The 17,012-nt window shown below is 43.5% G+C and overlaps 1 protein-coding gene across 2 annotated transcripts in view; it reads left to right on the top strand.

Annotated features, from left to right (window-relative positions):
• Positions 1–1,347: 1,347 nt before the first annotated feature.
• Positions 1,348–17,012, top strand: part of LOC102309438 (XK-related protein 6) — a 35,919-nt gene continuing 20,254 nt past the window's right edge. Inside the window, exons 1-4 of one of the 2 annotated variants that reach the window (XM_005933932.3) lie at positions 1,348–2,768; positions 5,829–6,025; positions 6,601–7,018; positions 8,197–15,399. In XM_005933932.3, the coding sequence (XP_005933994.1) occupies positions 2,179–2,768; positions 5,829–6,025; positions 6,601–7,018; positions 8,197–8,701 (1,710 nt within the window). In that variant the 5' untranslated portion in view covers positions 1,348–2,178 and the 3' untranslated portion in view covers positions 8,702–15,399. Of the gene's footprint in view, positions 2,769–5,828; positions 6,026–6,600; positions 7,019–8,196; positions 15,400–17,012 lie in introns of those variants that run through there. The other variant, XM_042224488.1, reaches the window with a different exon arrangement.

The raw sequence follows: 17,012 nt of genomic DNA, 5'->3' as shown, positions 1-17,012 counted from the left end.
CTGTACGCTGAATGGAATGAGCTGAATTGTCTAATTACATCTATATCTCATCTAGCTCCCTCCACAGTCACAGCCACATTAAACTTCCTATTTGTGTCCTCATGATTCCCATCAGCTCAGAACAAGGCCACTGTTTTGATCTTCTGAAGTTCACTGCTGATGTAACTACCGCTTCCTCTCCTTTGTCTCGAGCAAATCATCGGCACGCGTTTGATCTCAAGTCTTCTGGCATCTTTGCAAACTCATTGGGATAAATATTGTATAGGAGGCTGCAGCTGCGACCTCAGCTGATTCTCTGCCCTTTTCCAAAAGACCGGGTGGAATTACCCTCGAGTCCAGGTGTTACGACCTGTATGACTAAATACCTCGAGTGTTGCTGTCACTCACTCACTCCTATTGCTCACATGCAAATGGCTTTACAACCATCTCCCTGTCCTTCAGCCAGCCACGGTTGTCATGACAACAGAGCGGCTAATCTCCAGTGGACAGAGAGAGAGAAAGAAAGTGCATGAGCTCGCACAGAAACGTGCTTCTGGGGACGCGGAAAAGGCGTGCGAGTGCGATGAAGAGATGCAGTGCACGCTTGCTTACGTCTGTGTGTGTGAGAGAGAGAGAGAGATTGTGTGAGCTTTTTTTAAAAATAATAATGGAATATGATTGGAAAGAAAACACACATGTTCTCCATCCCACTGAGAATTCCTAAATCAACTCTTCCCTTCTTCCTTTTAAAAAAAATTCTCTCCTCCCATTTTCCCTTCTCCTGACCTTCATCATCTATATCTACTTCCCCATCCTAACTTCTTTCCATTTAAATCTCCTAAATGTGCTCATTTTTAATGTCATTTCGTTGTTTTGTTCCACTCCGTTTCACCATACATTTTCTGGCCTTTTCCCCCTCTTCTACCTCTGACACAACCTCTTCATCCCGTCAACAACAATTCCTTAATCTTCCACACTCATCCTCTCTCTCTTGCATTCATCCCGTCAGCCTTTTCATCCTCTCAAACTGCTTCAGCTAAACCTTCTTTTCTATCTTTGTCTCTCTCTCTCTCTCTCTGCACACCTCCTTTCATCCATGCTCTCATTTCTACCCCCCTCCGTCTCCGCGCATACATATACAGTGTCCATCCATTTCCTCGTGTTCCTAAATCCTTCCCTCTCTGGCACCATGGTTGCCTAGCAGGGATCTCTCAAACGCACATATGTTAGGGCTGATTAGGCTGGCACAGCCACTGGGCGCTCGGCCCACTGGAGGAGATGATGGAGAGATTCGTGGAGAGTGTGAGGGAGTCATGGAGAGCTGTGAGTTGTGGGGTGGGAGGGGGGGTATTGATTGATTGAGCGTCAGTTGCTGGGAATTTTTTCTTTCCAATGAAAAACTACTTGGAAAAACAGTTCATATGTTCCCATACAGTGCACGACCATAGTCCGTGTGCGCGCGCTCGCTCGAGCGTGTGTGCGGATGTGGATCGGGGGGTTTGAAGTTGTTATCCGGTAGAGGGCGGAGTGAAAGTGTAAGAGAACGTGAGGAGAGGGGAAGCAGGAGCTGCAGAGGGCTGGAGCTGCGGAAAGGAACGGAGCGGACATGGGTGGCAGCGGACGCCGGGCATCTGCAGCCTGAGTGCGGGGGGCAGGAGGAGCAGGAGGGCCTCCAGTTGACTGAACAGGAAGGTTTACATTAGCAGAGCCGCAGTTAAAGAGAATAGCCTGCTGTCCGTTTAGCGCCTACACACACACACACACACACACACACACACACACACACACACACACACACACACACACACACAGACACAGAGTCACTCACACATCTTAAGAACAGCGGGAGATGCATTACGTCATAGCCTCTCATTGCCCTAGATGACCGCGCGCGCAGGACGGGGAGGATGCGGGGCTGCCGGACTAGAACGGTAACAGATTCCGCTGCTGCTGCTGACCGCGAGCCCCCGGCGGGTGTGTGTCGGCCGGTAGAGAAAGAAGAGGAGCCGCCGTCGCGCGGCCGCCGGCTCTGATGGCTCCTCGCGCCCGGGGCGGGAAAGAGTCACAGCAGTCGCCGCGGAGCGAGAGGGTAGGGGACAGCAGGTATCTGGGAAGTGACGTGGTGTCCGCGCCCCACAAGAAAGCAAAACGGTGCGTTTGTCGTGCATCTCGCAGGAGGGCAGGAGCGGGAAGGCGAACATGGCCGCACAGTCCGACGGCGGCAAAGCCGGGGTCGGGTGCGGCGGCGGCGGGGGTTTCGCCCAGCTCTATGATGTTGACGCCGAGGAGCCTCTGGACTCCGCGGCGATCCACATCTGTCAGTGCTGCCGCTCTTCCGCTTGCTACTGGGGCTGCCGCTCAGCTTGCCTCGGCTCTCTGCTCGGCGGGAGTCCGCCTGCCGGAGGGGTCGGCATCCGGGAGACTCACTGCCCGCCCCGGGAGCAGCTGTGGCTGGACTGCCTCTGGATCATCCTTGCCCTCCTTGTCTTCTTCTGGGACGTCGGCACGGACCTGTGCCTGGCGATGGACTACTACCAGAGGCAGGACTACCTCTGGTTCGGCCTCACTCTTTTCTTCGTACTGGTGCCCTCGGTACTGGTCCAGATTCTGAGTTTCCGATGGTTCGTGCAGGACTACACCGGCGGGGGGCTCGGGGAGGTCGAGGGGCTGACCAAGCGGGGCACGGTGGTTCTGGGGTGCCTGTATCCTGGAAGGGACCGCCTGCAGCTGGCCACTATCTGGCTGTGGCAGGCCACCATACACATCCTCCAGCTGGGACAAGTGTGGAGGTAAGAGGGGGAGGGGGGCAACACAAACACACCTGATCCTTCTCTCGCTCTCTCTCTCTAACAGGCTCACAAAAACTTAATGCTCCTAATGAGCAGAGCAGGGTGTCCACTTGATGTGGCTACTAGAAAAGACAGCTCGCTTCACAGTGACAGGCAGGAGAGAAAAGCGAGAGGAAGACATGGAAAGGCTCTCTGCGACTCCCTCTGTGCTTCAGTTGCTGTATGGGAATGACAGGAAGATATTAAGAGAGACAGTCAGGAGAACAGAGAGCCTGATTTCACACACAAACTCTGATCTGTTGAAACTTTTCATTTCTGACTCATCCTATGAAAAGCTAATTCAGCAACTCGCTGACCGCCCTGCAGTAAGAAAGAGTAGAATTCAGAGCTAGAACAGAACCTGAGTAAAGTATCTGCAGTTGCAGAGTAGCTACAGTTAAGCCTTCACACAGTGTAAAGAAACAAAGTGAGCCACATCCTTCAGAGTGTGTGTTTTAAGGGCTGACCGAAGCGCTCTCCATGGTGCTGAACAGATTCCCAGCATTTCCAGCTTTTGGTCAAGGCTCTTCCCTTCTGAAATGTCAGCATGCCTTTGCGTGTATCTGTGTGTGCGCTGACACATGTCAGCACGTGTGTGTGAACAGTGGAAAAACGGTGTCAAGGCTCTTCCCATGAGTGTCAGCATGCATGGAGAGTACAAAGAGGAAAAGCATCTGCGCTTCTGGCAGCACATCTCTCTCTCTCTCTCTCCCTCTCTCTATATATCTCTCTCACACACACACAGACACACACATATATTCCCACAGTTGGACAATGTTAGGTGTTAATTGTGCTAAAAGCACTGTTGGGGGAAAAACTGAAATACACACATTTCTTTTCATTGTGGGCTTCTTGCCTCATATAAGCATGCAGCTTGGTCTACACACACAAACACACACACTGTAGTTATAGAAGTAACACAAGTGCGCTGTTTGTTTGTTTTTTTCCAGTTTCCCAGTCTATGTAAGGACAACGTTTGCTCTCTTCCCTCCCTCCTCTCTCTTCTCTCTGAGAAGACTTCTTAATGGTGTCCACTTGCCCCTGGGTGGGCAGCAGGGAGAGTAGAGTAGTGTGTGTGTGTGTTTACGTCCTACTATGCTGATGTGCTACACAGCTTCTATGCTTTGGTTGTAGGGTTAAATCAACCCCTCTCACACCCATACACACTTACCAGTATTTGTCCCCCCTTGGCCCTCAGAATGGACTCTCCCACCTGGAGGAAGGGCCGGATGGGAAGGAGCATAGAGAGAGGGTGGGGGAGAAGAGGGCGAGAAAGGGTGGTTATAGCTGGGGAAATTGAGAGATGGAGAGGCCGTGGAGAGGGAGAGATGGGGGGGTGAGGACATGCACAAGTGGAGTGAAAAAGAAGGGGGAGGGGAGAAGAAGGAGAAGTGAGAGTGGTGGGGGCAGGGTGGGCTGGATGGAAGATCAGCTGTACTTGGTTTGAGACCACCTCCTTCCATGTCAGTCCATTAAGGAGCTTGCCTGCTACACTCAACACTGCAGACCAGAGCTCCTGTTTACAGAAGCCAAACAAATGATACTGATTATTTATCCTTCACTGCTCTTGAGTCAAGGACACACATCCTTCTGGCCTTATTTTAAAACCAAAACATCTCGAAATGGTTCGTTTGGGAGGGCCGGCGTGCTGTAAATCGATGCACATGTGGGCATTTTCTTCCAGGGACGCTGCATTATTTATGGGGCGTGAATTAACCTCCAGCTCTAATAGGCGTACTGTACATAATGTAGAAGTGCACGTCTGCATGGAGGACACCCATGCATGGACTGCAGCCATGCATGGGGAAGCTGAAGGATTTTATTTTTACAGCACGTTTACATTTGTGTGCATACTCCTCTCACACACACACACACGCTCAGTGTGGCAGTGAGGCAGTTTAATTGAGATCACTGCCTACATCCCGCCCACATGTGCTGTAGTTTCCCACATCCAGCACGTATAGATCAGCATCTCTTCAAGGCTGTTTATAGAAAGGTTAAATTCAGTGTAATGAAGTAATGAAGGCTAGAAATATTCACAGCCACCAATCAGGTGAAACAGGAATAAGTCAGAGTGTTGGTTTTGATTTAGTTGCCCGATTAGGCGAAAGAACGCAAGGGAAGATGTGACCTATTAGGCTCATTTCCAGCTCCTTATTCTTATTCCTGGACTCTGGTAGAGTTCAAAATAATCCATATCTGTCTGATACGGGACCTTGATGAAGTCCACGAGTTTGACTGCCGTCTGAGACCAGCTCTTTTGGCTCCCTTTAAACCAGATTTTTCTAATTGGCCGGCCCTCCAGCAGGCGGGAAGCTGCTCGTGTGCCTTAGATGACCATATTAGGGAGATCTGCTATCAGTGACAGCATACAGATTTTTTAATTTATATTTTTTGCATCTAAAGGAGGTGTGTTAAAAATAAGGCCTGAGGGCCAGAAGTGGCCCAGCACAGGCTCCAACCCGACCCAGTGGACATCTTTGGAGGAGTCTGAAGGAGGGCGTAAATTTTGAATTTATCTATATTTTAATAAAGTTGACATCTTGTTCGCCATCCATACTACATCAAAGTAATGAAGTAATAGATTTTTTCATGATCTACTATAGAAATTTAAGTTTTTTTCAGTTTGTCCTCAGTAAAATATAATTAATTAATTAAAAAAGATATTTTCTGTGATTTAACAAAAACATTCTGCTTCAAACGTACAGGACAATCCAGAACTTTTACTGTTATTTTTACACATTTATTTCTTACATTTTAAGCCCAAAGAGTCATTTCTTTATCATGTAGAAAAACTAACATGTACTGTTGAATTTGCACTTCTTCTTTATTACATTGTGATATCGCAGAGATTTAATGTGCAGATAAACTGCTTTACACTTTGATCTTAAGTGAGTCTGGCACACTTAAGATCAAAGCAGGCCGTACATGGCCCACGACGTGAAATGAGTTTGACTTCCCTGATTGAATGTGTGTAGAAAAGCCTGACATATGCGTGTTTGCCCCTCTGAACCCCTACAGGTACATCAGGACGCTGTACCTAGGCGTCATGTCGCGTCGGCAGAAGGAGCACCAGCGGCGCTGGTACTGGGCCATGATGTTCGAGTATGCTGACGTCAACATGTTGCGTTTGCTGGAAACGTTTCTGGAGTCGGCGCCTCAGTTGGTCCTGCAGCTCTGCATCATGATCCAGGAGAACCGAGCTGAGACGCTACAGTGTAGGTGGTTGGATGGCTTTACAGACTGCACTGTACCGGCGTAATAGCATGTTTTCGCGTAGCCGGCAAACAGCATGCAAATGAGCAGCTGCTCAAGTGCTAATTATCAATTTGCACCTATTGTGCTTGATTATGTGTAGCTGCAGATGGCTGCTGGATTTCGCAGGTTTTTACTGTTGTTCAGGTTGTCAAAGATAGAAAGCGATGTGCGAGTCAGACTCCATCATCCTCCTCTTCCGTGTTGCATGCATCATCTTGGGCGGCCACCCACTGGTGTTATTCATCGCGCTCACTCTGGAGTTTTGGGACACAGTTTACCTTAATGGAAAGATGTGACGAGTACACAAGGGGGCGGATACACACGGCAGCTGGGACATTAAAAATAACTTTGTATTTGAGACTCATCATTACCAAATGTCTCGGTCGTGACACGCACTACCTCTTACTTATTGTATGCTCACACCATTACAAAAAACAACCTTCCCCCCTCTCCCTCCCTAGTGAGTCATTATAATGTCGTGTTTATACAAAACAGGAGAAGCATGGAAATCATCCACCTCTGTGTCTCCCTGCAGGCATTTCCTCCTTAGCCTCCCTCCTGTCTCTCGCCTGGGTTCTGGCCTCCTACCACAAACTGCTCCGAGACTCTCGTGACGACCAGCGCAGCATGAGTTACCGCGGGGCGCTGCTGCACCTCTTCTGGCGCCTCTTCACCATCTTCTCCCGCGTCCTCTCGCTCGCCCTCTTTGCCTCCCTCTTCCACATCTACTTCGGCATCTTCGTGGTGCTCCACTGGTGCGCCATGGCCTTCTGGGTGGTGCATGGAGGCACTGATTTCTGCATGTCCAAGTGGGAGGAGGTGCTCTTCAACATGGTGGTCGGCATTGTCTACATCTTCTGCTGGTTCAACGTGAAAGAGGGTCGGACGCGATACAGGATGGTGGCGTACTACACCGTGGTGCTGGCCGAGAACAGCATCCTGACCGGGCTGTGGTGAGTTTAGCGCCGTTTGCATTCTTTGATATCCCTGATGCAACAAGCGTAAAATCGTAAAATATGTTTTTTCATATGAATATCACAGAATGTATGCAAGAATATCCAAAAACTATAAAAGGTAGGCGTACCTCTTACTTCACAAGGAGCTACCGTAAAGGCACGCAGTGTCCTGCAGCTTCTCAGTTTCACACCTACAAGGTTCATCCAGCTTCACAAAGCTAAATGGCAATGATCTGTATAATGATCTCTTTCTAATTCTCTTATAAATGTTTTCTTCTCCTTTCTTTGTAATTTTGGAGTTTTTTATCTTTTCTATGCTGCCTGTGTTCTCTCGGGCTTTCCTTTCATTCTTTACTTCCTGTTTTATTTTGAAGGTTACTTGTTCTTGTTCTGCTGAGTATTTAATCTGTATTGTATCCTGCTCAGACTTCAAATTTATTCTGAAATGAACAAGTAAACAGACACATTTAAAGTATACCACAAGTGCTTACCAAGGCTTAGCCCATTTACAACACTAGCAAGGTAAGCCTATATCACAATATTCATGTAATAAAAGGCTAGTAAATGCTTTCTTGATGAGTTTACTGCCATACTACTTGCAACATAACTAATGGCCACATGGCCCAGGGCCAGTAAGTAGTACACCGAAAAATTGTTTTGCCAGTTGATGACAGTGTTTCTGGCAGCCAGAGTCATCACAGTCATGGCTTTATTGAAATTCATCCATCTTTTCATGTGCTCTCATCCACCACCAGCATGCTTTACATGTTTGTGCAGTCGTTTTAATATGCTAAAGCAAAAAGCTGCGTGTATGCAAACAAACTGCTAGCTTAATTTGACAGATCGCTTTAAAGTTTGGTGCCTTCCTCCTGTCCCTCTAGCAGTGCCACCTGCAGCATGCAGGGGCTTGTCTAAAATAAGGGTTACTGAGTGTACGACTCTACATTTATTTTAAAACGATGATTAGAAATTATTTTGCCGATTTAGATTATTAATATTAAGTGCAACTCCACTAATAAACCATGTTTTAAAATACACACTGGGCTACCCATCAGTAGATAAAACAATTATAATCAGATTTGGGGGACCAGTGGGAAAGATGGTTTACTGCTATAAACACGTGTAGATGTACACCGATTAATTTAACCCCTGTACTGTCACCTGTCATCCTGTAGGTATGCCTACAGAGATCCAGTGCTGACCGACTCCTATGCCGTCCTGGCACTGTGCAGCGTCTACCTGACATTCGCAGGGGGCGTCCTGGTCATGCTGCTGTACTACGGTTTCCTCCATCCTGCCACTGCCCACCTCCAGCCAAGTCCCGCCTCATCCTGCTGTGCCCAGCTGCTCTGGGGTCTCCCTCTCCCCCCGTCAGCCCCACCCACAGCCCCTCCCACACCAGCCCACATGGCCAAGTCACAGACGGAAGAGGATGTGGCCGAGACGTGTCTTCCCGTCTTCCAGGTGAGGTCTGCGCCCCCCACTTCCAAGCCCGAGGGCCCGCTTATAAAGATCGACATGCCCAGGAAGCGTTACCCAGCATGGGATGCCCACTATGTAGACAGGCGCCTGCGGAGGACTATAAACATCCTGCAGTACATAACGCCAGCCGCTGTGGGCATCCGCTATCGTGATGGACCCCTCCTGTATGAACTGTTGCAGTATGAGTCCTCACTCTGACAAACACACAAATCAGCACACACACACACATATACAGACAAGTACACAAAAGCACATGTGCACCATAAAAAAACATGTATGTATATGTGGATGTTCAGATTTAGAGAAGATTTAGAAACACGTTCATGCACAGAAAGTCACACTTGATATAAGCACATACACACACAGAAGCAATCTGTCACACTTATATGTGTGCGCACACACGCGATCACACTTACATTCCTTGCGGGCACCTGCGACCTGTGAGTCCCATGGCCATGACTCAACAAGCTGCTTCGGCGCAAGTCCGTCTCCTCCTCTCTTAAACCTTTTGTCACTCTATTTAACTTTAATCGTCCCTCACTTGGTCTCATTTCTTTAATTTCACATGTGCGCGCTCCGCTGCAAAGAAAAAAAAGTAAAAATATGAAAAATAAGCGTAGTTTTACGATGGAGTCCTTGACCACCGCAAGCCATTTATGTTGCACGCGTTCACAGGTTTAAGAAGAATAAAAGGATGTGACACAATGACGGTCACTTTTAATAAAATGAGTTGTAACATGTCGTTATTAGTCTGGTCAAAAGATAGTGTATATATTTTCTATGTACAGAGAGGATGTTTTTTAATCTGTTGTTATGTTGTTGTTGGACACATCAGTTTCTCGACATCACTGACAAGGTTAACGGGGAGAGTGGCCGAGCATGATGGAAAAGATGGAGACAAAGTGGCAGTAATGGCATCCAATGCACACTCAAACAACAATTTTTACATTTGCAGCCTCAATTTTAAAGAATCTAAAATTCTAGCTAAAGTCTCTCAGAAGGACAGTTTTAGTTTAGTAGATTTACTTGTTGTCTTGTCAAAGGCAACAAGTAAAATATTAGCACTAGAGAGTTGACTAGCTTAGCTTAGCTTAAAAAAACTGAAAACAGGTAAAAACAGCTAGCCTGGATTTCTTCTCCTAAAGTATCTAGTAGCTAGCATCTTGTCTTATTTAAATTATACAAAAAGATAAATGTAAAAAATAGTTTTTTGTGGGTTCAGAAAGTAGCCAAACCATCTACCATTAAGAATAATTGCACATTTACTTGCTCCTAAGACAGTAAAAGAGTAACTCTTCGAATTTTGGAGTTCATGTGCTTGTGATTCAAAATATGGAAACAAATTCATACTATAAAAATTATGATCAGGGCTTTTAAAAGAAATGTGTTAGTTCATACCTGACCTATCAGGGTAATCAGGGGAGTAAGTTTTCCAGCTACTCTGGGTTACTTTGTGTAGCGCAATAGTAGATGCTATGTTATAAATTCAAACTTATCTAAATAAAGAAAAGCATGTATACGAATTTGTAGCAAATGTTATTTCTATCAACAAAATAGTTACTTTTCTATGCTCGTTTCTACCTACATGATGTCAACAACTCAGCAAGTCCTGCCACAAAATCTGACTCGAGATCTTGAAAGCTAAAGGTTTCTACCTGTTTTTGGTTGTTATGCTAACCTAGGCAGCCTGCTTGCAGGAACTCATATTTAATGGAGAGATAACGAACTAGTACAACTTTCCTCATGTAACTCAAAGGCCAATTGAGCATAGAACAAAGCAAGCCCAACTATATCCTTAAGATAGACTTGAAAAAAGTATGTTGAGGGCAGTTAGCAACATGTTAGCTGTAATGTGGAAAAATGAAAAACAGTTGCTTCTTAAAGTATATTACAAAAGCACTAAAATAATTTCTTCCTGAACATTTGGAAAAGTAAAAATGTAAATAGTAAATGTTGCACATAACCATATTGCTCATCTGGGAGGGAAATAGAGTGTGAAATTTGAATGCCATCTTAGGGGAAGTTCTCCATCATTTCCTTTTATGCTCCAAGCAGTTATGGGAGGTCTTTTTATATCACAAAAATAAAGGTAGATTCATGAGTAATTGTTTTTAATTGAGGTCTACTACATTTTTTTGTGTGTGATAGCTTAATCATGTTGGTCCCACACTAACAGGGTGCTGCCACTGAAGCCGACATAAAACAGTTTTGGACTTCAGTCATCACAACCCTCCCAGTGACTTGTCTTCTCCTGTTTCGTGTCCAATATCAACTCCTCCAAAGCCACCCACAGCTGAGCTGTGGTGTATGGCTCATTATTTATTTCTTTTGGTTTGTTTACCCCTGTAATCCAAGCTGTTACATTGGCAGGCAAAAACACATGAGCTGAGATATTAGTCATCAGCATGTCAACGGGAACGGTGCAACTCCTGAAATCTCACGCCGTGGGGGTGGGGGTGGGGGGGTGTTTCCTCTGATCCCGTTCCATGAGCCCACTTTCTCCTGCTTTCTACAACCGCCTTTGCTATGAGGGCTGGGTATAGAGAGAGTTAAAACTGGGGTACGTCAACAAATTTTGTAATTTTGGTAAAAGTCGAAGTCTTTCTGAGGGCGACTTGCAAATATACGTAATTTATTAATTTATTAGTCCTCAAATTATAATTCTGTGATTGATTTGAACCAGTGACCCAGAAGTATGAGAATCTTTTGAATTATTGGTAAAACCTGCAATTTTAAGGTATCACATTAAAATTTGGTTGTAGAAAAGCTTGTCGGATATGACCAGTGCTCCCTTTCCATGGCCACTGACTCTGAAGATACCAAGGCATTCCCAAAACAGCCAAGAGACAATATCTTTAGTTTGTCCTGGGTCTACCCAAGGTCTCTCCTCAGTAGTCTCACCTAAGAAACTTCCAGGATGCATATTAGTCAGATGCCTGAAACACCTCACTTGGTGTCTTTATATGCTGAGAAGAAACATCTCTACTCTGAGTCCTTACCTTATCTCTAAGGATGAGTCCAGACAGTCTTTTGAGTCTTCTTTCTGGTAGTTGTATCCACCGTTTTATTCCTTCAGTCACTATTCACAGTTTGTGGCCAAATAGTTACGGATCACTACAAACATTGTACCAATCTCTGGTCAGCCTCCCAATCCATTTTCCCCCATTCATGAGCAAGACCCCAAGACACTTTAACTCCTCTATTTGAGAAAACAGCCTGTCCCCATAGCAAAGTGGGCAATCCACCTTCTTCTGGCTCAGAACCATCGCTTCAGACTTACAGGTGTTAACTATCAACCCCGCTGCTTATTAGCTGTGAACCACTTAGTGTCTGGAAAGCAAAAAAGTCAGCATCGTACTCAAACAACCAAGACGCAATGTCAAGACCCAATATCCTCTGTCCTTGGCTGTTCCTACAAATTTTGTGCATGAAAGTTCAGAGAAAAATGACAAAGTTGGAGCAACAAAAAACCAAAACTTAGCGATAATGATAGTCCTGATCCTTACCTTGGGAAACATTGCCAGCTTTAACCCTAAGGCTTGTTTAAGGGTTAGGGTCACATCTACCATTTAGCGCTTTCACCTGTTTGGTGAAATGCAACCCTAACGGCAACCCTACCACCAAAGTGGTTCACCGATGAACTGGCGGATGTTAAGAACACCATTAATGACTGATAAAGTTAATCAGTAGATAAAACTGTAATAATTACCCCAGTGTGGAATTTTTTTTAAATTTAAATAAGGAGACTAAAAGCAGAAATACAGCGTCCCTTTAAGTGTGAACGATAGGTGGGCTCACATTATTTTTCTGTGGTGCTAGCCGACTAACAAAACAGACAAATCAGTCCATTTGCTGCGATCCGGCGAGTAGAAACATTAGTTGCGAACGCGTAACAGAAGCAGCAGCATCAGTGTTCATATGGTGCGACACTCTCGAGCTTCAGAGTCAACTGGCTGCTAATCCCACTTCATATGGTGCAAATACAAAACACACATGTACTTATGGTGCAATAAGGGCAGATTGTCTCTTTGAATTCTATGGTGCAACTTGAGTACTGCCTTCAGTTATCAGCCAAGGCTGTGCCAAAGGCTCCGTCCAAACGGACAACTGCTCTTCCTGTCCTGCAGAAGCTATGCAAGTCTCCAACATGGGGGAGATGTGCTTAGTGTACACACACACACAAACACACACAGTTTTCCTCTGAAGCAGGGAGAGACACACAATGAAAAGCAGTGTAATAACATGGGATGTATCCCTACCTCACCGCTTGAACACAAACACACTCACACACCAATGTCCAGTATTCCCTTACCCCTTTATAATTTGGGAACAATATTCATATGGTGCTATTGAGTAAAGCTAGATGGGTTTTTGTATAGTTGTGGTTACAGTGAAGAATTAGCCAAATATGTGTATCAAACATTCAGATCGATGAAACAGTCTAATTCCTTCATGTTGACAGCGTATGTAAAAACAGCAACACTTTCCGTCTCTGTGAAACACATCAAAGTAACAATGCCTTATCTGCTCGACTGAAGTGGAGGTGGTTTCTTTTTTTCTTTCTTTTTTTCTGTGTGTGTGTGTGGTTTTTTTTAAGATATGAGTCATAGGAGGGTGGTGCTACTTTTCTGGTACACTCTGATCTGGACATGCACTGTACATGAAGAATAGCGTCAACACGCAGAAATCAAAGGAAAACAGCGTCATGTGCCATTTAGAGAGCACAGTCAGGCATCTCCTGCTCGTTTCACAGAAAAACAAATAATCTCGAATGAGCAATCTGGATTTGAGAGTAAATATAAATGGCCAAGAGTCACAGCTTATATGTTTCTGAACAAAGAGCAGCTGCCCCACTTGTTTTTTTCCCACAGCATTAACCGCTGATTTTATTTTTTTGATCCAATCCACAGCTCTTTGCACCCAGAGCTCCAGCCAATGAGAAATCAGGTTTATTATAGCCAAATCAGGTTAGAAGCAACCAAATAATACAATTCTCTCTCTTTATATGGAACTACTCATAAGGAGCGTTCAGACTCAGCAATAGCCTCATGATCAAAGTCCAGGTATCATACATCAGTCTCGGTTGTGTCACCCAGCAGTCAAAAATCATCCACACTGGGCCTATGACTGAGCCTGCGCGCTCTGAGTGATAAGTTTCTTCCTTCATCGAGAAAACCAGAGCCTTATTCATGCCCACACTGTAAGAGAATTTAAATCCAGTAGGTGTTATGTCACTGTTGTATGGCTTCACATCCACAGCTATGCAAGGTTACGAGCAAGAAGGTTCTGGCCTTAGATAACCTTTACAGAAATACCACATCACTGTTCTCACGCGTTGCTTGTTTTTATATATATGTTTTAGGCTTTTTTTTCTCTTAGGAGGAAGGAATAAACCATAAAGTGTTGATGTGCAGAATTGCAAATATGTGATGTACCATTTGTTTACAGATTTTAAGCTTTTTGCATTTTTCTTAAATAATTTGGTGATTATTTTTATGGACTTTACATTGTTCTCTATCAGGATTGACTTCTGATGGTTTAAAATTGGTCGGGAGGGGAAAACTGTACCTTGGGAATAACTGGGATGAATGCCACCTCCCGACTGAGGAATGTGTATCTTGCTGTGAAAATGAAATGAAAACCAAGGAGTTGTTTTTCCTTTGGATAAAATACATAAATGTTCCACTATCAGGGTCTACAAAGCATATGAGGCCTGTGGTAAGGCTGTGTGTGTGTGTGTGTGTGTGTGTGTGTGTGTGTGTGTGTGTGTGTGTGTGTGTCTGAGCACAAGCTACCATACCGTGTCATGAATGCTTCATATATTCTTTTGCGTGCTTGGTCTAGAGCTGTGAAAGTATGGTTTTATTGAAGCCAGATGTTAAGTTGTTTCTGATCTCAGACCAGTTTTTACCAGATCTGAGTCCGATGACAATTCAAATCCTTTCCTTGAGGAACCGAAGAGATTTGGTAGTTTTGGCACAGAAAATGAACAAAAAGGATTTCAGTGGTTTGACTCAGGTTTGGATACTATAAGCACAGGGCAGGGTCAAACTAAACCTTAACTTGGAAGTACCTGTTAGACGTACCATGAGCTTTTATTTTGTTAGGGTCATGCTTTTCTACCATGTTCTTCAGCTTGGGGGGAGAAAAAAAGTAGCTCTAGCGACTTCGATGTGCAAAAGTAACTTTTATTTTCTTGTGGGTGGCATTTTGATTGTAAATACCTTTTTCTGGTAATCCTTCTCAGTTGGATCTATGTTCCATGGGTTTGCTTAGATGGCTCTTTGAAATGTACCGATAGTAAATGTTCTTTCTAAATATCCAGAATGTAAAACGAGAGAAGAAAAATTCAGCCTGACTGGAAGCTGTGTTTTCATAGGAATCTGTGCCATTGTGTTGTCTTGAGTATAAGCACACTGATATTAGCTCTGTGGGTGGGATGAAGTTTTTGGAGGTGATTTGCCAGACAACTGTGCTCCTTTTTTTTACTTTAAAATAAAATAATTATTAAGCAATAATTTATTTCAAAAGAAACCTTCACAAGAAATGTTTATCATAATATATAACAAAATAATTTGTTATACATTATGATTTTAGTCACAGAAAATTCAGAGAGAAGACTTTCATGTTTATGGGGGGAAATTAACAAGACAAAATAATGGTAAATGTAAAAATAGAAAAAGTTAACATTCTGACAACTAATTTTTTTTTTAAACCTTAATCTTGATTTCTGAGTTCAATCTTGCACATTTATCACTTCATCAATTCAGGTTATCTTTGCTTACATATTACTACAAAAATGTCAAATTAAAAAATCCATTGGGTAATTATTTTTGCTTCAGTTTAAAGTTTAACGTACAAGGAAATGGCTAATTAGCTAGCTAGCTAGTTCTGGCCAAAAAGCTAACGCTAACGAAAAAGTTTTTCGCACAATTGGTTTTGTTTGGAATAAATAACATAAAAGATATAAAATAATAAATCGAAAGTATTCATTTATTATAAAAGAAAACTTCTCCCACATCTAATCTCTGTACAAACCTTATCTAGAGAGTTTGTGACTTCTAGTCACATTTATGATTTATCTTTTAGTCGTATATTTAGCATACATATCATTAGACATGAAAGCAGCATCTTTTTATAATGGTCCATATTTTCCAAGTCAGTCATTAGTTTTTACCTTCATTAAAAAAATGCTCAATTTCTCAATTCACCCCAATTCCAAATATCAGCTCGCTAGTTTGGTTCTGACTAAAAAATACAGTATCTCGTACAAAAACAAAAAAAGCTAACTAGCCATTTCCCTTTTCCTGCAGTCCAGGTGATTGTGATAAAAATGTATATATTGGATAAGGAGGACATTTTAAACTCCACATATAATCAACTAGCTGAGTGCAGTGCAATCACAAAAAAGCCAAAACATGGGCGTGTATTACATTTCATATGCGAGTCGGGCTGTCTGGCTAACATCTCCTAACTTCACTACAGAAATTCAAATCGCTCCCACGTCAGCTCATGAGAGATACCATTCAGGGGGTTTCCCTAATTCACAACAAATACAAATGGGAGGGGAACGAGAAGACCCATCGTGTACCTTCAGTTTGTCTGTGTATCGTGTCTACGGTAGTACCTAAGCATTACGGTTAAGAGTTGAATGATATTTTCGGTGATTCTAGGCAGCCACCATTAGGAAATGTGTTATTTTTGTTACAATACCTCCTGAAAATAAAGTCTATTTATCTGTGAAGAGACAAAGATTTACAATAATACAGATGACTACATAGAAATTATGACAGATTTTAAATGATGTGAAAGAAATATAAATGAAAACATGTACAGTTCGTTTGGTTTTGAACACAGAACAAATGTATATGCGTCAGTATTGAGTTTGATTTTATATGTTTATCATTTTATTACATTGTAATGTGACTGCGATGGAGAAAAAAAAAATATAAAGGAATATAAATTAATTTTTCCCAAAGGTGTCTCGGTTGTTTTTCCCCAATGCCAGCTGACATAAGGAGTTTTTGTGTAGTGATTCTGAGGAGGATTAAGAGACGAATCAGGCTTCCCAACATTTTTTATTTTGTCAAAATCTCGTAACTACACAAATATTTTGACATGTTAGACACAATTTGCATAGTACAGATTTCTTTTACACTTCTAAAAACAGTAACTTTAAACATCAAGCCTTGATGCGAGTGCAATACAGAGAGCATACATGTAGCATTTAAACACCTGGATATGACATCTGCATTAAAAAAAAACAAACAAAAAAAACTGTCATACCAGTGGCCTGAATTTAACTCAGTGCACAACTTGCTCTACTTCCTGAGCCACAGCTGCCCACATATGTGCACATTACATAAAGCCATCAGAAATAACTATATGTGCAATATGCAGAAGAGGGAACATCACATGGCAAACTTTACAAAAGTTAGGGTTTCACACTCTAAATGGTTAAAGTATGCAAGCAGCTCTGCACTGAGTGCAAGTTGTATGTTTTTATTCA

This window comes from Haplochromis burtoni, unplaced genomic scaffold, assembly GCF_018398535.1.
Source record: "Haplochromis burtoni strain Fernald_Lab_line unplaced genomic scaffold, NCSU_Asbu1 Contig_139, whole genome shotgun sequence".
NCBI lineage: Eukaryota > Metazoa > Chordata > Actinopteri > Cichliformes > Cichlidae > Haplochromis > Haplochromis burtoni.
The sequence above is the reverse complement of the archived record's forward strand: the minus strand, read 5'-3'. Positions and strand labels throughout refer to the sequence as shown.